General features: G+C 44.2%; 4 protein-coding genes and 1 long non-coding RNA gene across 9 annotated transcripts in view; 4 read left to right on the top strand and 1 right to left on the bottom strand.

Moving 5' to 3' along the window:
• GALM (galactose mutarotase) overlaps positions 1-23,079 on the top strand; it is a 201,153-nt gene that overhangs the window by 15,099 nt on the left and 162,975 nt on the right. The window contains exon 8 of one of the 3 annotated variants that reach the window (XR_009724979.1): positions 3,017-3,066. The gene's annotated coding sequence lies outside the window, so the exon portion shown is untranslated. Of the gene's footprint in view, positions 1-3,016; positions 3,329-6,311; positions 6,422-23,079 lie in introns of those variants that run through there. The other 2 variants (XM_061350334.1, XM_061350333.1) reach the window with 2 other exon arrangements.
• SRSF7 (serine and arginine rich splicing factor 7) lies at positions 1,168-8,381 on the bottom strand. The gene is made up of 9 exons (XM_061350335.1): positions 8,266-8,381; positions 7,741-7,921; positions 7,441-7,617; positions 6,483-6,557; positions 6,297-6,398; positions 5,925-5,978; positions 4,694-4,738; positions 4,088-4,123; positions 1,168-3,054 (listed from the first exon to the last, which is right to left on the bottom strand). Exons 1-9 carry the CDS (start codon positions 8,291-8,293, stop codon positions 3,000-3,002), a joined length of 753 nt encoding a protein of 250 aa, XP_061206319.1. The 5' UTR covers positions 8,294-8,381; the 3' UTR covers positions 1,168-2,999.
• Positions 8,561-9,510, top strand: LOC133210680 (uncharacterized). Its single transcript, XR_009724977.1, has 2 exons — positions 8,561-8,677; positions 9,466-9,510. It is a non-coding gene; the product is annotated as an uncharacterized LOC133210680 (long non-coding RNA).
• Positions 9,595-13,224, top strand: GEMIN6 (gem nuclear organelle associated protein 6). Of its 2 annotated transcripts, XM_061350308.1 has the most exons (4): positions 9,595-9,739; positions 9,840-9,989; positions 10,761-10,906; positions 12,524-13,224. In XM_061350308.1, exons 3-4 carry the CDS (start codon positions 10,779-10,781, stop codon positions 12,897-12,899), a joined length of 504 nt encoding a protein of 167 aa, XP_061206292.1. In that variant the 5' UTR covers positions 9,595-9,739; positions 9,840-9,989; positions 10,761-10,778; the 3' UTR covers positions 12,900-13,224. The 2 variants fall into 2 exon arrangements, with proteins under 2 accessions (XP_061206292.1, XP_061206293.1); XM_061350309.1 differs by lacking the exon at positions 9,595-9,739 and having other exon boundaries at positions 9,816-9,989.
• Positions 14,154-21,577, top strand: LOC133210678 (serine/arginine-rich splicing factor 7-like). Of its 2 annotated transcripts, XM_061350306.1 has the most exons (9): positions 14,154-14,309; positions 14,724-14,904; positions 15,041-15,217; positions 16,170-16,244; positions 16,366-16,467; positions 16,936-16,989; positions 19,282-19,326; positions 19,916-19,951; positions 20,818-21,577. In XM_061350306.1, the coding sequence occupies exons 1-9, from the start codon at positions 14,288-14,290 to the stop codon at positions 20,840-20,842; spliced, it is 717 nt and encodes a 238-aa protein (XP_061206290.1). In that variant the 5' UTR covers positions 14,154-14,287; the 3' UTR covers positions 20,843-21,577. The 2 variants fall into 2 exon arrangements, with proteins under 2 accessions (XP_061206290.1, XP_061206291.1); XM_061350307.1 differs by lacking the exon at positions 19,282-19,326.

Genomic DNA, 23,079 nt, shown 5'->3' with positions numbered 1-23,079 from the left:
GGAGAGTATCTATCTGGTAATGGACATGAGAAGGCTGATAAAGTTGTAGTTGTTCCTTACATCAGCTATCCCTACTGAAGAGCTCTTAGCTGTGTTGGCTGCTGCTCTCTCTCTGTCACGGACCTGCACCACAGCTTGGTGTCAAATCATCCCTGCCCTTCCCATGACAGGCAACAGGGCAGCTCTCATGGCTAGAGCAATCAGGTCTGACAGCAGCATTGCAATGGCACTGTTACTCAATGGTTGTACAGAATAGCTTTGCAGAGGATAGTGTTCTGGGATTATCCCAGCCAGCTGCCCTGGATCCTCTGGTTTAATTCTTATTTTAAAGCCTAAGAGCACCTATCTGCACTATGCCTTGGCTGCTGAAGTGCAGCAGGTGCATCCATCTATAGTCTGAATATACAACAGCTGAAAGAAAACCATCATCTTAATGTTGTGTTTCCACATGCATCATCCCCCAAGCTCTGTAACAGGGGCCTGTCTGATTAAAACCTCCACGTTTCTAATGTTCATTACAGTAGTTCTGCCACCCTGGCCCCCAAAACAAGCACCCTGCTATTCTGACACACACAGTGGTCACACATTACGTGGCTGCAGTTCACACTGCCTAGGGGCTGGTGTCATTTGGAGGATAGAGCCATTCTGGTCCAAGTCCAGGAAATGCTAAGTTCAGGTTGTAAACCAGAGGGAGAAGCACCACCACCCCTGTGGGATTGGGTTTACCTTAGGCCTGTGCCCCTTGCCCACCACCCCAGGCAGGCTGCACAGGGTGCACATACCCCACCCAGAGGTGCAGGGCCTGCAGTCACAGCAGCAGCCATCACACAAACACATCCCTCTCCAGGCATCTTTTCCAAGAGCGTGCAAAGACTGCATGCCCATTTTTTGGGGAACTACCAAAGTCAGGAGACAGCTGGAGCTGTGCAGCCTGCTCCAAGGATAAGGACTGGAGCTGCAGGAGGCACCACAGCTGTACGGATTTGGTACTGCTCTCTCTCTCTGTACCTCACAAATGCTGGCTGTCCTTCAGCAGGCACAGCTCTGCCTCCTTGCTCAGGTCCTCACCACTAATCCTAGGTTTAGAGGAACCTCAGTCCCCTGCAGCCTCCTCTGCTCCATCTTCCAGTGTTTCTGGGTACTGAAAAACAGGTACCAGTACAGCTGTCACATCAGTCTGCAGGTTTATTGTGGAGTAGGCATGCCTTAAGAGTACAGAAAAGAAAAAAGCTCATCAAATTCCAGAGCACTGGCATACATATGCCTCTCACCAGGTACACTATGAACTGGGTAGGCAATGCACAACTAGGAAATATTCCAAACACAAGACACAGACTGGGAATTTCTGCTACATCACTGCAGTGTCACTGGCCCCCCCCCCCCCATTGTGGTGACCGTGGAAAATGGATATTACCAGAATATCAATCATTGCTCCCAGCAGATGAAACACTTATCCCCATCGTTGAGCACCACAGGACTGTCCAGGCAGACACCAAGCTCCCAACAGCACCAGGCATAAAGGCCAGACAGTGCTGCAGCATGACAGTATGCTCAGAACTGGACTATTAACTCATGCACTGAAGAAACTCCATAAAGTCACTATTAAGGAAAACTGGGTTTTGAAAAACATGGGTTACCCACGGTGTGACCGAAGTTAATCTTGTTGGGTTTTCTTCTGCTGTGCTTTACACATTGGAAGCAAACTGCCATGAGAGACATCGTAAGAAGTTGAAATAAGCCTCACTTTCTATTTCAGTGGCTGTTTGCTGCTGAAACTGGACTTTATTTCTACTAGATATGTTTGCTTTTCTCCCCTCCAGCTATCAGCTTGTTTGTTCAGTCTAACATCATTTCCAGTCTCTTGCTGGGATCAAGTGCTGTGTCAAAGTGCCTTATCATGCAATTCTTTTCTACAGAATGAGGACAAACATAGAGTTTGACATACCTATACACAAATAATTATTCCTGCAGGTGTGCAGTTGCTGTAAGAAAATAGCTTAATTCAACAAAACCATCTCCAGGATCTGGGCTGCTTTAAAACCATATGGATTTCTGTGAAGCAGGTTAGAATTCCTGAGGTCAGCTGAGAGAATCTTTCACTTTAAGGAAGAAGGTTTAAGTGAGATGCATAAAGACTAGTAACAACTTTCTTTTGCCTCTCAACACATTCTCCTAAGGTCCTTCAGAAAGTAGGCCAGAAGACCTTCAATCTTGCCTCCAAAAAGGAAAATGTTAAAATGTTTCAAGACACAAGTTTTCTTTGTATTAACAGCCTAAAGAACCAAAAAATGCAACAAGCTGCAGTAGCAATCATCAAGTTATTAATGATTTATGTTTAGAGATTTCTGCAGATGTTATTTTTTTTATGCAGATGTCACTGTATTGAATAAAAGTTCATCCTAAGTCTTTGGGCATCTGGTATCACAACTCGTCAAGCATCAGAGTAAGCCTTGCAGAATAGCCAGATCAGGGAGCGGAAATGAATGACCACTAAGTATCATAAAAAGTGCATATGCTGAATTTTGGCCATCTGCAGACAGAGATGGATTTTAAATTCCATTTCAAAGGAAGCAGAAACTGATCCTTTCACCAAGTAGCATTCAACAATAACTGTGAAAAGTGACTACTTGGAGAAGACACCGGTATTAGTCATTCCCATCCATTTTAGACATTTGTCATCCACATTACATGGCACACAGCTAAAATTACCCAAATGTTAACAGAAGCAGCAGGGTTACTACAGAGGAGTTTTAGTTAAAAATACACATTTTATTTCAATGTGCCAATAAAAAAGTCCCGCATTTTCGTTTCACAGGAAGTTAATTCATACAATAAAAAGAGACCTGTGCTAGTCTATTAGTGTGACTAACTCAGAAGATCCAGATCATGCCAAATTTTAGTTGATATACTCTCCTATCTACATTCTTACATTTACAAAGACACCACAAAATCCCTTATAATAATGTAAGCAAAATAACTTTCTTCCTAAAAGATTAACTTTAATCCATTCTTTCAGGACTTGCACTTCTTTGAGGGCTTCCTGATGGTGAACGACTGAAAGGAAAAGAATCCACAGTTAACATTTCAGTAGTCATGCTGGATTCACAAATACAAGAAAAAACAATAGGAGGATACTCAGGCTACTCCACATCCTTTAAGCACTGTTTTTATAAATGAAAAAAAAAAATAAAAAATCACTATTGACAAAGTTAATGGGTTGACAATTTAATGTTAGAGATACTACCTTTTTCTTGTTAACTTTCATACTGTTAAAATTCTCTACTGTTATTTTTACAATACAATTAAAAATGTGATCAAGTGACCTTAATGGAAGCAGGGTATTTCTTCACTGTTCTGATACAGCAACTTGTCAAAACTTACCATGATCACTCAACCTTGAGCATTTATTCAAATCCTTTGTGATTGTGACCCAAAACTTGTGACCCAAAAGATCACCAGGCAAGGCACACACACAGGTCTACTACTATTTACTACGATACCTCTCCTCCCCACAAATCCTGAACACCAAAGTTGTAAAAATGGACTATTAAAGGATTCAAACTAGGGGAAAGGATGCTGATTCTGTCACTACACCTATATGCAAACACAGAGAGATCACAATTTACTAATTTACTGGGGGCAAAAATTAATCCTGAGTAACAGCAGTAAAACTAACAGGCTCAATCTTCCATTCCTGACAGGTACACAACATTGCTCCACTCTCAATTCTCCAATCTCACTGTAGCTTTTAATGAGACTCAAAGCTAATCTCCACACTTATTCTGTGCTTTAAACTCAGTAGCTGAAAGTCTCTGTGCAATAAAACTGTTAGTGAACTGAACACAGGAGCAGGCAAAGACAAGAAGTAATGCTGGTATGTAACCAGTATCCCAAAGAATTATTACCAGATATATATTTACCATATATAAAACCACAATCACAACATTATTTCTGTTGAAGAGATCCTGCAAAATACCTCTCCAGTGTTTCCCTACAAGTGGCAGTCAAACTCCTCAACAGAGATCACTGCAGATACTAAACTGCCACCTCTATGTAGTCTACATTATTAGTAGGGAGATGAACGTACCTTCTCTTTGGAGATGGTGATCGGGACTTTGACCGACTGTCAAAACAGAATATCATCAATGCAGTTTAAAAGTTAAATTCAACTTTTATATTAAAAACCTAATAAATAAGCATCTTAAACAGCAATGGAATCACTACAGGAGTCTGGCCAAAAGCTCTTTAAAATATTGAAGTTTTCAAATCAAGTTTTACTGTGAGAGGGTATTTAGCATGGAGCCTTATTTTAAGCAACTGTCTTCAGCAGACTGAATAGGCAAACAAGTGGTAGTAGAGTCAAGGCTTTGAGAAACATTATCACAGACCCCTGCTGTTTTATCAACAGCCTTCATAAAGCTAAAGCCCTTTTTCTGATGGACAGAAAAATTTAACACAGCTGAGCACAGACACACAAAATTACTGTGTTGGAAACTACAAACAGGTAATGAAACCAAAGAGACAGACAAGGAACATATTCCAAAGAGCTGTAGAGGAACTTCTGTAATCTCAGACACACCACCAGATGGACACACATTTGGGGGATATTTTTCTAAAGGACTAGGATCTGTTAGCCATTCAAACCTACTACTGAATACTAGCTACTACTACAGGTTTATCACTGTATGCTTACCTCTTAGCTGGCGAGCCAGATTTTGATCTCCCATGGGACCTAGACCTACAGCAAGAAAACACACAGCTCAGCAGTGAAGCTGGTAGCATGCATGTTCCCATATTTGAGACAGGAAGATTCACACTAAATGTGTAAGACCTGGTACTAAGATGTGACATATTTTATTGACAGGTAGAGAAAGTGTACCTGATCAGTGAAAGGCATTGCTCTACTGCCTCAGGGAATTTCCCTTCTTATTAGCTTCTGAACTGTTTGCGAGAATGTCTGCTCTTAATGCCGCTGTCTTCTGGTCTTCATCTATCCATTGCCTAAAAACTCCTGTTACTGCTTGCTGTTCCACTCAGAAAATACCACCACCTTTCACACTGAATCTCCCATCTTCAGGTATGGCCTTTTCCACTTACTCCCCTCAGCTAAAACTTCCCTTTTATTTTCCTGTGTTTGGTTATTATGGTTACATTGCTTATTTCAAAGAGCAGCCATCAAACCAGAACAGTAAGCCTGGGAATGGGCTGTGGCAAGAGCAGTACCATCTCCTTCAGAGCAGAACTTCCATTTACTCTTGTTCTCCTATGACATCTTGCCCAGGACATCTCATCAACCTCGCCGCCTGGACAAAACTGCATAAAGCAGACACTGCATTCATTTACTATGGAAGGATTAAGCTACAGCTTCAGAGAATGAATGACATCCTGTGTTCCTTTGAAATTTCATCTTATGGCACATTTATTGGTACAAAATAGTTCTGACAAGTGTTCATCTCCAACTGAATTCAGCTCCTGCAGGCTGACACACTTGTTATTCAACAGAGCTGGAAGCAGCTATAACACTCAGTACTAACAAGCCCTTTGTGACTTGCAGGGCTATAGGCATTAATGTTTTAATACGCTACCAGAAGGGCATCTGACAAATAAAGGGAAGAATTCACAATCTCTTCTGTGCTATACAAAGGAAAAACCTTTTCTGATTAATTCTAAATTTATTTGCTATGTTAGCTGTTAATACAACCTGATGAAAACAGTTCCATGATGACTACTGGGACCTGGATATCAGTATTACGTAAAACAATACAAGAAGAACAACTTTCTGCACTGCTTTTTAGAACTACAGATCCTGATGTTAATGGGGCTTAAACAAAGCTTTTTCCGAAAATCTGAACAGCTGTTAGAAAGCCTAAACAGACTTTTCAGCAACTTTTACTAAGCACTTGCAGTCATAGAAGAGATCTTACCTGCTTCGGGGCCATGTAACAGATCTGGATCTAGATCTAGATCTTGATCTAGACCTGTAATAAAAAATAAACACAACATGAAACAGAATCAAAGTCAACTCTATCTACATGACCATTAGATGTTTTAGACATCAAAATTCATCATGGGATATGCAGCTGCGTAAGTGCTCAAAACTAATCATACAACCACACCTATAAATTCAACTAGGATTATATCAGAGAGTTTATAAATAAAGTGTGCTAAAGTCAGATTCCTAGAGGTCCACACCCTTTGCAATCTGCTCTCCAACACCTCCTTGGATCCCCTAAATAAAGCAAAAAAACACCAACAAAAACAACGCACACAGGCTATTAAAAATTAACACCAATTACCTTGATCTCTTCAAGGATGCCGATCGGGACCGGCGGGGAGACACAGACCTAGACCTACGAGGAGAAACGGAGCGGGATCTACGATAGGAAGCTGACCTGGACCTGCAAAGAAGTTGATGAAAAAAGAGTTGCACAACTGTAGATTTTTTTAAGCAGAAGCAAATAGGAATAAGAGACAAAACACACCTCCTACCACGACTGCGACTGCGTGAGCGAGAATACCTTCGTCCTCGGGACCGCGAACGGGACCTCGACCGGGACCTGGGTTTAGGTTAAAGAAAAGAGGTATGAGGACAAAGCTGCAGCAACCAATGCATGTGAGGCCCTGCTGAAGTCAAAACTTATTTCAGACAACTAAAGAACTAGCATCTGTCAGCTGGAAAAATCTCTGGGCCTACTCGTCTTGAGCATTTTACTACCTAGGAAAATGTTAAAAGCTGAATGACATTGCAGAATTACATTAGAATAGAAAACACTGTAATGCGTATTTAAAATAAACCTTGCAAGTTTGCAGGTCGACCCTCTTTGGCCCAAGGTCTAGCAGATCTAGACGATCTAGAAGTATCTATAGCCGATCGCTGCATCTAGGTGTTCTCTTCAATCTAACGACGATCAAACTGACAGCCCAATGAGCCAGGGTGAGGCTTGATTGACGCAAGAAGATTTTTCTAGGTGGGAATGTGGTCAATCTGGTGTTCCTCTTTCTAAACCGGAGGGGGGCCCCAATTGAAAGCCAAATTTACTGTTACGGCGATCACCGTCTCAATTTTTCTGCCCTTAAAGAATAAGGTGAAGCTACGTGTAGATGGCTCGAGGGGATCTGGCCTCTTATGCTGATCACCTCAAGGTCTAGGAGGATCTTAAGTGTCGGATTTGCAAGGCGCCTCAGCATGAAATCTTAAGGCTCGTGACATTCTGAATCAAGGCGACTGACTCAAACGAAGAAACCTGAAAGGTTTTGACCAGGTTGATTATTAAGATATTAACATTTGATAGAAATAGCAACAAATTGTAATATACACCTATACAATTATTCTAGCGTTAAAGATTAAAGAAAACTGGTGCAACATTGTGTTCTTGGCTAACAAGAGCTACACAACAGAGAACTGGCGAAGCAATCCAGCCACTCTGGCCCCACACGTACCTGCTCCTCCTTCGGCGACTATAGCGGTGACAATCATAAGCATAGTGGCCTTTCTCACCACACTCATAGCATCTGTCGTTTGGGTCAAAGGGGCGCCGGGCTGGAGGCCTGTCATAACGGGAGCGACGAGGCATCCCAGTTGACACTTCCACTCTAACTCTGGAGCCACAAATCACCCTGCAACAGGTTCATGATGCCTCTAAGTTAATTGTCACTGTTTATAGCAGAACTACAAAAAGGAGAAGAAAAACCCCTGGTCTTAAAACCGGCTGTAGCTTCTGAAAACATATGCATACATACTTTCCATCAAGTCCACGGACAGCATCCTCAGCATCCCTCGGATCTTCAAACTCCACAAAGGCAAACCCCGGCGGGTTCCTCGCGATCCACACGGTTCTCAGTGGCCCGTAGTAGCTGAAGGCTCTCTCCAGCTCGCCCTTTCCCGCGCCCGTGCCCAGGTTCCCCACGTACACCTTGGTCTCTGCCGGGAGCAAGGCCGCTGTCAGCGACTGTGCACGACCGCGCTCCCAAGGAAGCTGCGACTCCGCTCCGCCTCACCCCTGGCGCCGCCATCTTGTCTGCGGGGGCAGCTATCGCCTTCACGAACGGCGGCACGCGCGCGCAACCCTCTTCCCCGCTTCCCCCCTTCCCCCCAGCCGCTGACGCAAAATGGCGGCGGCGATAGCAACAGCAACGGCCGCTTCGCTTTCTTTCCCCGCCACTGGCCGCTCCACCCGGCCCCCCACTGCGATTGCTCATTCCGAAAGCTCCCCCACCCTGCCCTCGCCGCAGCCCCCCACCCCTCACCGCACCGCAGGCACTCACCGCCTCCATAGCGGCCGTAACGCGACATCCTAACGGCTCCGCTCAGCCACCCCTCCGCGCGCACGCGCCACCACACGCGCCTGCTCCCTGCCCTCCTCTGCCTCCTCCCCCGAGGCGGCGCGCATGCGCGCTTACCGTTGTCCGCGCCGGGCGTAGGACGGGCTTTGCGGGGAGGCCGTTGCCATGGCGACGTGCGGCCTATAGCGGCTGAGGGAGAGCGCCTGAGGTGGGGGAGCGGGTTTCTGCGCCTACCGCGGTCTCGGGGAGCCGCCAGGTCACTGGTGGGCCCCGCGGTGAGCGAACGGGACCGCGGCGGGAAGGGGAGCGGAGGCCCAGTAGTGCCTGACAAGCACCGTTTCCCCAGGGCGGAGGGAAGCGGTTCAGGCTTTGCCGGTCCCCCCAGAAGGGCTCTGTAGGACTGGGGAAGCGGTGCAGTAATACCGGCGGAGTTCTTTGGTCTCACGAATTGTGTATTTACAACTTCATCTGTGCCACAGCTTTCATTACTAGTACAGTTACTGGAGTTATGAGAGTTGCGCCGCTTTTTGGCTGTGACCTAAGGTTAAATTTACGGTGTAAAAGCTGTAGTAACTGCTCATGATAGTGACCTGTGTCTGTAAATACAGCTTAGATGACAGGATAAAAAAAAATAGGGGCTTTGTAGTCAGAAAATTACCTACAATAGAAAAAATAATCAGTACAGACCAAGACCAAGAATTAAAACCAAGTATGTTTGGAGTATTTTGGTCAAAAGGGACTTGGAGAAAACTGCCCTCCAGTCCATGATCCAGAAGGGGACCGGTTAGGAAGTAAACCTAAAATGTGTTATGCTTATAAATATATAAAACCCAAACCGTACTCCATCTTTCCACTGCTTTTCTTACAAACAGAAGCTCTGACTTCCCATTGTGTTGCTTGCTTTTATACTGAAAGCAATTAGATTTGTTAATCCCTGCTTTGTAATAAATCGTAACTCTGAAAGAAAACAGCCAAATACAGAGGCATAGACCATTCCTAAATAATCCCTGTAGCACTGTGGAAGTTCAATTGAAACTTTAAAAAGGAAATTACCTCCTCAAGCCTGCAAAATGAAACTTGTGTTATATCCTTGATATTTTTTGTTACACTCTCAAAACCATCACATGCTCGCTTACACTTAAAATTACTGAAACAATGGCAGCTGGTTTGCTTCATCCATAGGAAGTTTTTCCAGCTTTTCATTGTTAAAACAGAGGTTTTGGGATGGCAGTTTCTCACCTTCATGGTTACACAGGAGTGCTTGTGAAGACAACTGAAAACAGGGAGCAGATGTAGTTTTATGGAGCGGATCCACACAGCACGCACCTATACCTATTTAAGTACCCAGATTTCCTGGAGAGTCAGTGTTTTGCATGCTGGAGTGAGCGATCTCAGCTCTAGCAGCAGGATCGTCAAACCCAGCCGAATTCAAGCTAAGCGGAAAGCAGCACACGGGGTAGATGCACGCTCCACCTCCTTGTTTCGAAATCTGGCTTCTTATGTATATAAACCTATATATAATTTATATGCACACCCTTATTTTTAAAACACCGCAGATCTGAGCATTTTCCTGCCTCGGAAGCCTCCAATTCCGTGTTTAAAATAACCCAAACAACCCAAACTGTGTCGGGGGAGGGCGCTGAGCGGCAGCAGGAAGCGGCGGGCCCAGCTCCCGGGCACCGTCGGCAGACGCGGGAATCGAGTCGGTGAGCGGGGATCCGGGCTGCAGGGCCGCGGAGGTCCAGTGCGCTCCCCTTTCCTGCCCTATGGCGCCGGGTGGTTCTCCTCCCGTGCCCAGCTCGTTGCCTGCGCTGCCCGTCCCGCTTCAGGCTTGAGGAACCCTGGGGGGGAACAAAATAGGGCGCTTCCTCCTGCCTTGTGTCCGCCCTCCATCTCTCCCCAGCCCATATCCGGGGGGATACGGGGATGGAGACAAAACAGTTGTGCGGCACCAGGTTGCAACAGGGGTGGCTCTGCTCTGATTGCTAGTAGTGCAGCTGATACGGAGGAAAGAGTGGAAGAGCACTTGCTGTACTGTAGGGGATGAGGATAGAGCCAGGATCCGAGTGGATAGCGCCAGGATCCGAGTGGATAGCAGGCAGTGGAAGGGCATAGACGCCAGGGATGTGCCAGCACACAGAGGAAGAGGAGAAAAATGCTGCCCTTAAGGATCAGGAAAACCGAGGTTTTGTAAGGGGGCAGAATAGTACATGTAATATTTAATGCCACGGGACAGTGTTACATTAGCAGAACAAATTTTTTTTGTCTTTAATTTGTGCCTTTAAAAACAGGTGAACTGGGTGGGAAATGGCAGAACTGCAGCAATATGCAAACCACTTGTGTGAATGCTTGCTTTTAAAATAAAGCAAATTAGGCTTAAGACAAATGGAAGATTCATACATTGATGCAAACTTGCTTCTCATGTGAAAGGCAAAGCAAAAGGATTCATTGCCTCTGCTAACTGCTCTATTTTCTAGGTTCTGGATGCAGGAAATATGGATGAGTGGCAGAAAAAAAGCCCTCTAGAGTGGGAAGCATATTTGAACAAACTGGTGAAAGTTGCTGTAGTTGAGAAACATGAATATGAAGGATGGGTCTTAACAGTTGATCCAGTTTCTGCTAGGTAAGTACCAAATCTTTTGTTTCTGTAAAGCTAAGGAAGATAAGGTTTTCAGGAAAAGATTCCAAGACTGAAGCAAATTTATATGGAGCAAAAAACGCATGTTTGGGTTGTATGTTCTGGTTTTTGGTTGGTTTTGTTTGGGTTTTTTTTTGTATTGGCAAGAGGCCAGTTTACCTAAAACCACTCTAATCTCATTCAAAGGATTGAAGAGTTTGGGGAATGGATAATCTGAATTCATGCTAACTTTATTGTGGACCTGAGGTTAGTACTTTAAATGATATCCATGCGTTCAGGGCCACTTTTAATAATATACTAAGCCCCGCTTCAAGAAAGCCAGAATAAAGGAATATTTTTAATGCTTTAGATGTTCAAATCCTCATCCTCTGTCCAGAGTTCTCACATTGGTGCTGGGCTCTCTCCTGCAGTCAAACAGCCATGATAGCGCAGTGGCTGCTTTGGAGAGGAAGCAGGGAAAATCAGCCATGACACTAGCCAGAAAGTGGTACCACAGGTCTCTGGTATTTCAAATGAGTAACTTGAAAACAGGGTTTGAGAAGTAGAACACACCAGAGAATGGGCAGAAATGTGTCTCCTTGCTTCCATTTTCAAACCTTTTTGGTTGTGCGCTTGTCCCACTTGAGCATAAGATGGAGGCTAGAAACAAAACCATCCAGCTTCTGATGTGTTTCAGAAGAACTGGTTGTTGCTGCAGCTCTGGAGTAGCTCCAATACTCTAATCTTCTCTTGGAGTTGCCCATCATTTTAGCATGAAAGGTACATGCAGCTCTGAGTGATTCTGGGAATGGCTCAGGCTAAAATCAAGGCATATTTCATTGCATGTTTCCCAGAAAGTCATTACGTCCACTAATGGTGGCAACAGTAGACTGACAAAGTGCTGGCATCAAATTTGGGAGTGTTTCTTCCCACAAGATGGAGAAAATGTTTTCTGATCCTCTATGTTGATAGATGGGGAAGAGATCCTAGAAATGTAACAAGCTGCTTTTCTACCTCTATTTTAGGACTTCTGGAATATAAGTGTCCTTGGGAAAAGAGCAGGCTGCTACAACATGAGCCTGAATCTGCTGTGGTTATGTTCCCATTGTAATATGCGAGCTATAGTTTTCAGTTAAGAAATTAGCAACACTCATGTAAAACTAAAAAAGTAATGATCAATAATGAGGTATCAATAATTTGACATTAAAAGGTTCTGATGTTAACTGCCACCATTGCCTTCAACATTCAAAGCGCTCAATGTATGAAGGTAGTGTTGGTTTTAAATGTTGGAAGACTTAAGGTTCTTCAGCAAGGTTGGGAATGCCGCACAAAAATAGATTCCCAGCCCTGCTTTTAATGTACACTTTGTTTTGTGAAAGTAACATTCTGCTTGATCGTATCTAGAGGGGTTTTAAATTCAAGGCCAGAAGGTGCGAAGCCCCACATTTTCATTATTTTAAAGGTATAGCAGCATGCTCTTCAAGAAGAATGCTGGGTACTCGATGCTGACTAAATTCTGGGTTATGCTGACATTAATGAGCACTCATCCTCAAGAATCTTGGCTTGTTTTTTCTCAGTCTTCAGTTAAATACAGTGACTCTTACATCCCTCTTTCGTTGGCAGTATTGTCCTCGCAACATTCCCGGAGAATGAAAGTGCGTCCATATCAGTTGTCCTGGGCCATGCTGTTGAGGAGGTAGAAATACTGAAAGAAGGGGATGATGAAATGAAGCAACGACTTTCTTGCATATTTGAACCTGAAGAAAGCAAAGTCTACAGCCCAGAGGAACTTGAAAAGAGGAAGAACAATTTGAAGACTTGGTTAGAAACAAACCACATCCCCATAACAGAGCAAGGCGAATCGGGAAAGACGCTATGTGTGGCAGGGGTATTGACTATTGACCCACCATATGGCCCAGAAGAGTGCAGCAGCTCCAATGAGATTATTCTGTCTCGAGTTCAAGGCTTAATACAGGGATATCTTGAGAAAAACCAATGATGTCTGCTGTTCAAAGCAGTTGCCTTTAGGAATGAGTGTACCTGGCCTATTTTAGGAACTGTCTGGGATATAAATATTTGCAGAAATGCTGGGTTTAGATACTTTTGTCTGATTTTTGTATGTTAAGAAAGGGTTAAAACAAGCAGTATAAACTAAAACCATGAAGCATTTTTTCCCTGTTTTTTACTAAAAGCATGCTGTTGGGTAATGATAATGTGTATCAAACTGATGATGTAAGTTTATTGTATCAGGAATAAGATAATGTATCAGTTGAATAGCTATTTTTGTAACAGTACTCTGAAAGATGATACATGATAAATTTAAACTGTGTTTTCTTCTGCCTTTAAAATTAATCTAATTATCCAGTGGTGTAGACATGTTTATCTGAATTTGGACTAACCGAACCAGATGAAAAAACTGTTCTGTTTTGGGGTTTTTTCCCCACAACTGTTCTCCCAATTTAGCACATGGATTATAATGTCGGTCCAAGTTTTTAAAATTATTAGGGAAAGATAGCAGACAAAGAGCAGGTTTTTAAAACATTTCTTATCTGTCTTTGTTGTTTCAGAGCAGCAGTGATTGGAAGACCTTTGTTTCATAGAATTATGTGCAATTCAGTGTTTCTGTTTCATGATGCTTTGGTTTTATCTTTTGGCAGCACACAATGCAAGAATCACTCTGTTATTATTCCTGAGAGGGTTAACATACAGCCCTCATTTCTTATATTGATTTGCTCTGTCTTGAGATCACACCAAAACATGTATGATCAAATGCATTTTGGAAGCCTGCTTAACCCTTGTTAATAAAATGCCATGCTCATTCCTGCTGTGGCTTATTTAAAATCACTTCAGACTGGTCAGGTTCACGCTGTTTTTTCTTAAAAATAGTTAGCTGTACGTATGCTGCTGTATGTGTCTCCCTGAAACCGTTGGTAGATGCCAACAAAATAGCTTATGCTGCCTGTCTGGATGAGGGGATTGGGCAGTGCCTGAATTCCAGGGCACGCAAGGTTCATTGGGTTGTATTCGGTGTGAGAGCTAGTGTCGGGTCAAACTCCGCTCAGCAGCTTTAAGAACAGCTTGTGAATGCCTCGTTACGCGGAATGTAGCACCTCCTTGCCCGGGAGCGAGGAGCCTTGTGAAGTTCATCGCCTCAGACTCAGCAGGGCCAACAACACCCCTGCCGCCCCTAAGGCGCGCGCCCGCCCGCCCGCCGCTCTTCTCGCGAGATCTCCCCGCGGCCAGGAGCGGGGCGGCTCCGCCCCGCGTTGCCAAGCGACCAAAGCCCCACCCACAGTCTCACGGAACAGTCGGGGTGCGACGCGCAGTCGCAGCGGAGCCTCCGTCTGCATAAGGGTGGTGCGCGGGGTTTAGTCTGCAGTTGGGAAGATGTCGCGCTATGGGCGTTATGGTAAGGGGGAACGGGGAGCTGCGGGGAGTGTGAAGCGAGTGGGGGCTGCCCACGGGGGGAGCGGCGTCGTTCGCGCTCCGCTGAGGGATGGGAGAAGGCGGCCGTTGGCTTCTGGCGGCCGGCTGCGAAAGCGGAGGGGGCCGAGGAGAAAGACTCCGGGAGCAGCCGTGGAGGGGTGGCCGCGGGCTTGGCGGGCAGTGGGCCCCGGTGAGGGCGGTGTGGAAGGGTGGGAGCGGAGCGGCGGGAGCACACCAAAATGGAGGCGGTGTCAAAGATGGCGGCGCTTCAAGGCGGGGGGGAGGGAGGGGCGGTAGCGGCTGCCCCGCGCGCGCGGCATCGTGTCCAGCGCCGCGCCTGCGCACTACAGGCGTGCGGAGCAGTGCGCGGGACTTGACATGGCGTTCATCCACGCAGAGACCAAGGTGTACGTGGGGAACTTGGGCACCGGCGCTGGAAAGGGCGAGCTGGAGAGAGCCTTCAGCTACTACGGGCCACTGAGAACCGTGTGGATCGCGAGGAACCCGCCGGGGTTTGCTTTCGTCGAGTTTGAAGATCCGAGGGATGCTGAAGATGCGGTGCTTGGCCTTGATGGAAAGTATGTTTATGCCTAAAACATTCTTGACTGCTGTGGCTGCAGTTTTAGCCTGCACCCATCATCACTATCCATTCTGTATGTAGCAGGCACAGGGGAGACAAGTATTCTCGTGATTTATACATACTATGTCTTTCAGGATAATATGTGGTTCCAGAGTTAGAGTGGAAGTGTCAACTGGGATGCCTCGTCGCTCCCGTTATGACAGGCCTCCAGCCCGGCGCCCCTTTGACCCAAACGACAGATGCTATGAGTGTGGTGAGAAAGGCCACTATGCTTATGATTGTCACCGCTATAGTCGCCGAAGGAGGAGCAGGTACGTGTGGGGCCAGAGTGGCTGGATTGCTTCGCCAGTTCTCTGTTGTGTAGCTCTTGTTAGCCAAGAACACAATGTTGCACCAGTTTTAACTCTTAATGTTGTAAGTCAGCAGGTGTATATCACTTTTTTTTTTTGCTAATACATATAAAATGTTAATATCTTAATAATCAACCTGGTCAAAACCTTTCAGGTTTCTTCGTTTGAGTCAGTCGCCTTGATTCAGAATGTCACGAGCCTTAAGATTTCATGCTGAGGCGCCTTGCAAATCCGACACTTAAGATCCTCCTAGACCTTGAGGTGATCAGCATAAGAGGCCAGATCCCCTCGAGCCATCTACACGTAGCTTCACCTTATTCTTTAAGGGCAGAAAAATTGAGACGGTGATCGCCGTAACAGTAAATTTGGCTTTCAATTGGGGCCCCCCTCCGGTTTAGAAAGAGGAACACCAGATTGACCACATTCCCACCTAGAAAAATCTTCTTGCGTCAATCAAGCCTCACCCTGGCTCATTGGGCTGTCAGTTTGATCGTCGTTAGATTGAAGAGAACACCTAGATGCAGCGATCGGCTATAGATACTTCTAGATCGTCTAGATCTGCTAGACCTTGGGCCAAAGAGGGTCGACCTGCAAACTTGCAAGGTTTATTTTAAATACGCATTACAGTGTTTTCTATTCTAATGTAATTCTGCAATGTCATTCAGCTTTTAACATTTTCCTAGGTAGTAAAATGCTCAAGACGAGTAGGCCCAGAGATTTTTCCAGCTGACAGATGCTAGTGGTTTGGTTTTCTTTTTGTGGTTTGGTTTTTTGGTTTGTTTTTTTCCTATTTTTGGTTGTTTTTTTATTTTCTTTTTAGTTGGCTGAAATAAGTTTTGACTTCAGCAGGGCCTCGCATGCATTGGTTGCTGCAGCTTTGTCCTCATACCTCTTTTCTCTAACCTAAACCTAGGTCCCGGTCGAGATCCCGTTCACGGTCCCGAGGGCGAAGGTATTCTCGCTCACGCAGTCGGAGTCGTGGTAGGAGGTAGGGTTCTGCCTGTTGTATTTTCATGCCTTTCCTTACTCCTTCCTCTGCTCCACTCCTTTCTCTGCTCCTTGTGAAAAATTACTTGCAGTAATTCTAGTTGTTTCCCTTTCTTTTGTAGGTCGAGATCAGCTTCCTACCGCAGGTCCAGGTCAATCTCTCCTCGTAGGTACAGGTCATTTTCACCCCGCAGATCTCGATCTGGTTCTTTAAGGAGATCAAGGTGTGTGTTTTTCATTAAGCCCACAACATTGTTGAAGGGAACGTAACTTTTGGATTTAACATTTAGTTTGCAGTTCATGTGCTTGCAGGAGCCTTTATGGTGTAACATTCCTGAGAGCTAGCTGAATGCTTTGTTTGATGTTAAAAAGTAAACATGAAATTCTGGAATTGCTTTTTCTGAGCTTTTTTATACTTTAGCTGTACTAAAGGTACAGCTTTGTTCCAAGGTTAAGTTTTCATACTTCATTTTTAAGGCTGCAGTGAGTAACTGTGCTTAATCAGTTAGGTTTTCTTATGTGGTAGGTACTACTGGTTAAATGTACTACATCTTTCTGGTAATAAAAGTTTTTCCTGCAAAACTAATAGTTCCAACAAAATTATCTGAGATTAGTATCATAAAAGTCAAAGAGTACTATCTCAGCTGTATGAATCGTATAGCAGTAGTTGATCTGTTGCTGCTTTTTCCTAGATCTAGGTCCAGGTCACGCTCAAGGTCCCGGTCTGCTGTATGGCCTCGAAGCAGGTAAGATACTTGTTTTAGTTGAAACCTATACTAGTATTGGGGGTAGTTTTTTGTGGGTTTTTTTTGCTTTCCTTGGAGAATTTGACTGGAAGGGTTTAGGAAGTTGCATGGCACAGCAGTGTTTGCATTTAGTAATTTACGATTTTCACGAACTATAGAGTGGCTGATTTCTCGAATAAACATGAGTTTGTTTGGTCTGTGGCTCCTATATAACGTCTCTATGGCCATAAGCAAAACATATATATGCTGTAAGGTTTGTGGAGAGAAGTTTTGAGGACTAATTAATACCTGTGCATGTAGAGAATGCTTGACCTTGAGACCTGCAGGAAATGTTGCTTAGGTTTTTCTTGGCGTGGTTTCTTTGTAAATTCCAAATAGTGGGGCTGGACGGGAAGCAATGAGGTGGTTGCTACTATTGACTGAACTCTTGCTTACAGCTTTTCAGCTTTGTCAGTTCCAGTTCTGAGAGTTAGATTAAATTAAATTGCTGAGAACTGTATTACATGGGGTAAGGTGCTTGACTTGAGAGGTTTGAAGGGTTGAGTGGACAGGACCATGAGTCCTAATGCCACAAGTGGTGTTTTGAAGGACTTTGCTGACATGTAGCTCCAGTTTTATGCATCTGGATGCTTTCAGTGCTGAAATGGAAGTTGAGTAAAATGGGCATAGAGTAAATGTTCCTGTATTATTTTCCTCTGTCTTTCATAATAAGTTTTAGTTGGAAGAAGTGTGAAAGAATAGGATAAAAATGTGGTGGATAGGAGATCTGAAGTTAGCAGTAATTGTCTTCTGTTTTGTACTAGAATGGGGAATGAGAAATGTTTTTCAAGGAGTCTGCTACCTTGGGACTTGTACGTTGAGCCTAAAGGGGGATGATAATTATTACTAGAGCTGTCCTGACTTACTACTTGTACAAGCCTGTAATGAAGGCTCAAAATGCATGCCGCTACTGTGGAAGAGTTTGGATGCTGCTGATGGTGCTCAGTGACACTGGGTTCTGGGACTGTCATATTCCTGCATGAAGGATTTGATACTCATGTTGAAATTTCTGGGGAATGCTGACTTTGCACAGCTGTGCAGTTACAGTGGCAAGAAGTGGTAGTTCAGAGCTAGAATATTGGCAACATCATGAAAACTCCAGCAGATCTTGTTCTCTGCTAATTCTGCAAACCACAAGTACAAAACCAGCACTGGTTTTAGAGCTTTTGATCTGCAATTCTGCTTTGCTGCTGTGCCTCTCAGAAGGAAGGTTTGCCAGCAGTTTCGGTAGCAAGATGATGCTCTTGTGTGCTGGAAATTGTGCTTGTGCTGCAAAGTGCAAGTTCTGGGTAGTTGAGAGCAACCCCATCTCCTGTAACTGTGATACAGTAGCAAAATAACTATTTACAGTGTTAAGAGCTGTGACCAGGAAGGTTTCAAAGCAGTGGTATGCAACTCTTTTTTTTTAACTTACAGTGTCCATGTAGTATTTCTATCAGTTAATAGGTCAGGTAAAGGTGACTTTTTTAATTCACTGCTTTAAAAGCAGTTCTAAGCAGAAATAGAATCACAGAATGGTTTGGGTTGGAAAGAACTGTAAAGTTAATCCAATTCCAAACCCCTGCCACAGGCAGGGACGACTTCCACTAAACCAGGCTTCTCCAGGTCCTGTCCAGCCTGGCCTTGAACACTGCCAGGGATGGGGAAGCCACAGCTGTTCTGGGCAACCTGTACCAAAAGTTTGCTTTTTGGCCAAGTCTGCTAAACAGCTGACTCTCTTGAGCACCAGGCTTTCTGATGTTCATGCCTGAATTCTGGCATTCTGGGAGTACAGTTATTTTCTAATAACAGCAAATATTTGAGTTGGTAAAGGAACAGAAATGTCAGGAAAGCATTGCTGTTGGAGTAGTTTTAATTCGTAAGATGAACTGGCAATAGTTTACACTTTACTAGTCAGATACTAAAGAGAAAACCAAAATGTTGTTGGGATAACTGATGGAAAAGCTGTACTGTACTTGAAAATATATGGGGAGAATGTCTGGAAGCTGCTACAGGGTCTTGTTTTGTGATGGTGGTAGCTGAAGCATTGCTGGGGAGCTGCTTGTGCTTGTACTCTTCTGATGAGTGGGATCTCTGGAATAAGAGCTAAAAGATTCTTCTGAACCATCATAAGAAAAGCCTGCAGCACCAGAGCCTCCCTCTCTGGCTTGTGATACCACGTAGTATGAACTTGCTGTTGCTGGTTTAGCTAACTTTCATTGTATGTGCATGCTACTGGCTGCTTTGCTGAGCTTTATTTTTCTCCTATTGTAGGTCTGGGTCCCATGGTAGATCTAAATCTGGCTTACCTGCTAAAAGGTGAGCATATACATACAAGCAACACTGAATATGTTGTGTTTTGGGATTTGGTGGGTTTTTTTTCCCTCAAACCAGTATTGCAGTTGCATGTGGATGAGGTGTGGTGGGCATTCTCTCTTTTCTTTTTTTAATAGCTGTTTTTAAAGTATTTTTCATACATTGCTGGGGGGGGGGGGGCACACACTAAACAATTTTCCCAGGATATAGGTTTTTGTTTAACCCATAGTTGTGACAAAAAGTATTTTTTGACAACATTTGGGGCGTATCTTTCCCTACCTTTAGTTCTCAACTCTGTAGTTCTTAGTGTTCCTGACCTTGTGATTCACTGCTCCTGCTTTGCAGTTCTGCTGTGATCGTGATCATTTTACACCTGCTTTGATGCTGTGTTGCTCTTTCTGAGGGCTCCAGTTTTCAGCAGTTTTCCTTCCCTACTGCAGCTTCTTGCTTGATGTAATTTGGTGTACTTGCTGTCATCAGCATGTTAACATATTTAACATCAAACTGTTCTTACTGGTTTAAAATGGCCAGAAGTGGTTGCTGAGTGTGTACAAGTTTATCACATTGATGGCTTTTCTCCTTTTTTTAACAGTCGTTCAAAGTCCAGATCACCATCTCCAAAGAGAAGGTAGGAATCCCTTAAAACTTGAGTGTGCCATACAGTTACACAGCAACCACTCCAGACACGAGTGCTGGAGAAGTTAACTTGTGCAAGCATGGAAGCTTAAAGTTTGTCTTGATCTGTGAACTGTGAAAAGATGAATTGTTGTGGGCACTTCCTACTATGAAAAGATGATGTTTTATGGGCACTTCCTACTACTGGTAGTCAGAACTTCATGACAGTAACCCTGAGTTAACATACTTAAATGAAATGTTAAAGGACGACAGAAAATGTGGGCAAATGAGAATCTGCTCTCCCAAAGTTAAGGAGCTTAGAATCCAGGGAAGAAGTGAATAATGTGAGGTATGGAGCAAACTATGTATGTGTAGTAGGATTAAATTCCTGCTGGTGGCTCCTCGCAGCTGGGTCTCAGTTGCACCACTGCCAAGTTTTGCTGTGCACTGTGAAGGAAGAAGCAGGTTTTCCTATGGAACCAGAGAAGTGTGTGCTGAAATTTATGTAGTCTGAGTTGGTGCCTTGCAGAGCCCTAAACTGGAACAATAGGTTATATGGCAGAGTAGGAATTCCTCTGCACAGCTGGAGCACAGGCCTTGAAGGTTCTTCCTGAGGAGGCTTGATGTCTCACCTAGCTATGGCAGCTAATGGCTCTTTGTTTTGCCTGCCCTTTTCAATCTTAATGCAGTTTTTTACTTATAAAGGAGTAAAATACAACACTTCTCATTATTCATGAACTGTAAATGAGAACACTGTAGTAAAGGACATTATGAGGCAGGAATGGCTCCCGAGCAGAGGAAACGTGGGTTAGCACATACTATATCTGTTTGTTGGGTTTGCTGTAAGAGTTGCTTTTAATGTTTTTCTTTCCCTTTCAGTCACTCGCCATCAGGAAGCCCTTGAAGGAGTGGAAGTCATTAAAGAATGGATTTGAATTAAAGAAGTTTAAGAAGAAAAATTTATTTTGTTTACATTATTATAAGGGATTTTGTGGTGTCTTTATAAATGTAAGGGCTTAGTCCTAGAAGGCTGTTTCTATTGACTAACAATTGGCATGAACATTTTAAAAGTCTTAGTAGTAGACTAACGCAAAACTCCTTTGTTGTGTTAATGTTCTGTGATCTGGAAACGTTGGGCTTTTTTTATTGGAGCGTTGAAATAAACTGCATTTCTAAAGAAGAAGTATTTTGTGATAACCCTGCTCTTTCTGTTAATATTTGGGTAGCTGAAGCAGGTTACAGGTCACTGGTGAAAAGCAGGAGGCACTTGTGAACTGAGGGTAATGCAGCAGCCAGTCAGTAGCTCTGCAGGTGTGTGCCTGTTGGAGCATGGATTAGGGTACCAGTACCAGCTTGTCAGTGTTAATGTTTGGTCTTAAATGCTATGGTGATCTGTACTGTGTAGTTTTATTTGCACCTCCTCAAAGCTCAGTGAAGCTGAAAACCTGTCTGGAGGTGCTTGTACACTTGATGATTTGGCTTTCAAAAATGCTTACAAAGGGTGTTAACAGATTCGAAAAAACAACTGTGTGAATGCTCCTTTGTCCTGATGATTAAAGGACCAGTGAACTTCTCACTTGGAGGTATTTGGAATATTTCTGGAATGTAAACTGTTGAAGTAAATACTTTTAGAAATCTTGTTCTGTGTCCAGTTGTGATAGTTAGGGTAAACTGGCAGTTCTGGTGCAGAAGATACACTCTTTGGGGGAAATTAAAGCTTTTTGTGTAGATTGAAGGTCATGTTTAAGTAGCAGTCAGTATATCTGAGGCAGTGAGAGTTCGTGTTAGACACTGACCTGGTGTCACTGGTCACATCATCTCCTTCGGTAGTAAAGTGCAACCATGGGACTTAGTGCTGTCCTTACCAGTTGCTGCTTTGGAAACTGGACTGTGGCTGCCTAGATACAGATGGCCACCATCTCACCATGGGGGGATTTAATACAAGTATGATAAACTCACCCAAGGTAGTTGCAAGTTTGAGAGGTTATTATCAGTTTGCAGCTGATAATGGCTGTTAACAGACTAGTAAAGACAGTGCCAGGTGATTTTCACTTCTCCCTGCCCCACCATAGTTTATTGCATCAATGGTACAACTGCTCTGTACAACAGTGTTTTTAAAGAGGGAGAGTGGGGTGACTTTTTTCCTCTGTACTGCAAAGCAAGCTGACTCCATAAATAAACCTGTAGACTAAAACACTTCTAGTGAATAAATTTCTTTTTCAGTCAGGTATTAAGAGTGTTACAAAGGGGGGGAGTTGGGATAGAGGAGGATGGAGGGAAAGAGGATTACTGGGGGTAGGAGGGTTGGGGGGCAGCACGTACCTGCTGAAAGATGTAAGTAATATAACCACTGTGCCCAGTCCTTGAAGTGCATCTGCAATTTCCAGGAATTGCATATTTGTCAGTGAATGGGGCACTATTTAGAAATCCTGAAATAACAGCTAGTGCTGCAGCCCACGGGGGTGGGATAGGAGGGGTGTGCTCACAGTTCCATACTCACTGTAACCTTTTGATTGCATCAGTTTATGCTTTGCTCCCTTCCACACATGGCAGTTCTACCAGGCAAGACACCAGGACATTGCACATGTCCTGCCTCTGCTAGGGGAATGTAGCTACTTATCAGTCAGCTGTCCTTGCCCTCACCTTCACTTCCCATGGAATTTAGCATGTACTTGAGGGAAGAGTCATACAGCCCCTGCTTGAGCACTAGTTTTCATCCAAAATATAATACTCCCTGATGGCTGGGATGTCATTTACTTAAGAGGATACCACCTCTATGGAAGTCTGAGGTGAAAAAGAATCAGCTCCCATTGAATGCTCTACTAGTCCTGCTTCACACAGAGCTTATGGCTGACAACAAACTCCATGTGCCTCTAGTGCTTTTAACACCCTAACAGCTCTTTGTTAACCCTGTCCAGGTGGGTAGGTACAGAAGTATGGTGCTACTGGTGACTAACATCAAGCTGTGGGAACACTTCAGTCACCTGCAGTAGTGCCGGCTTTGGCCAGGATAAGGTTAATTTTCTTCATAGTATGGGGTTGTGGTTTGGATTTGTGCTGACAACTGTGTGATAATACAAAGATAATCGCTGCTGAGCGGTGCTTACACAGCCTTTTCTGCTGCTCATACTACTGAGTAGG

This window comes from Neopsephotus bourkii, unplaced genomic scaffold, assembly GCF_033783945.1.
Source record: "Neopsephotus bourkii isolate Nb327-2 ecotype Australia unplaced genomic scaffold, CSIRO-AGI_Nbou_v1 NB_481, whole genome shotgun sequence".
In the NCBI taxonomy this organism is placed as follows: Eukaryota; Metazoa; Chordata; class Aves; order Psittaciformes; family Psittacidae; genus Neopsephotus; species Neopsephotus bourkii.
The sequence above is the reverse complement of the archived record's forward strand: the minus strand, read 5'-3'. Positions and strand labels throughout refer to the sequence as shown.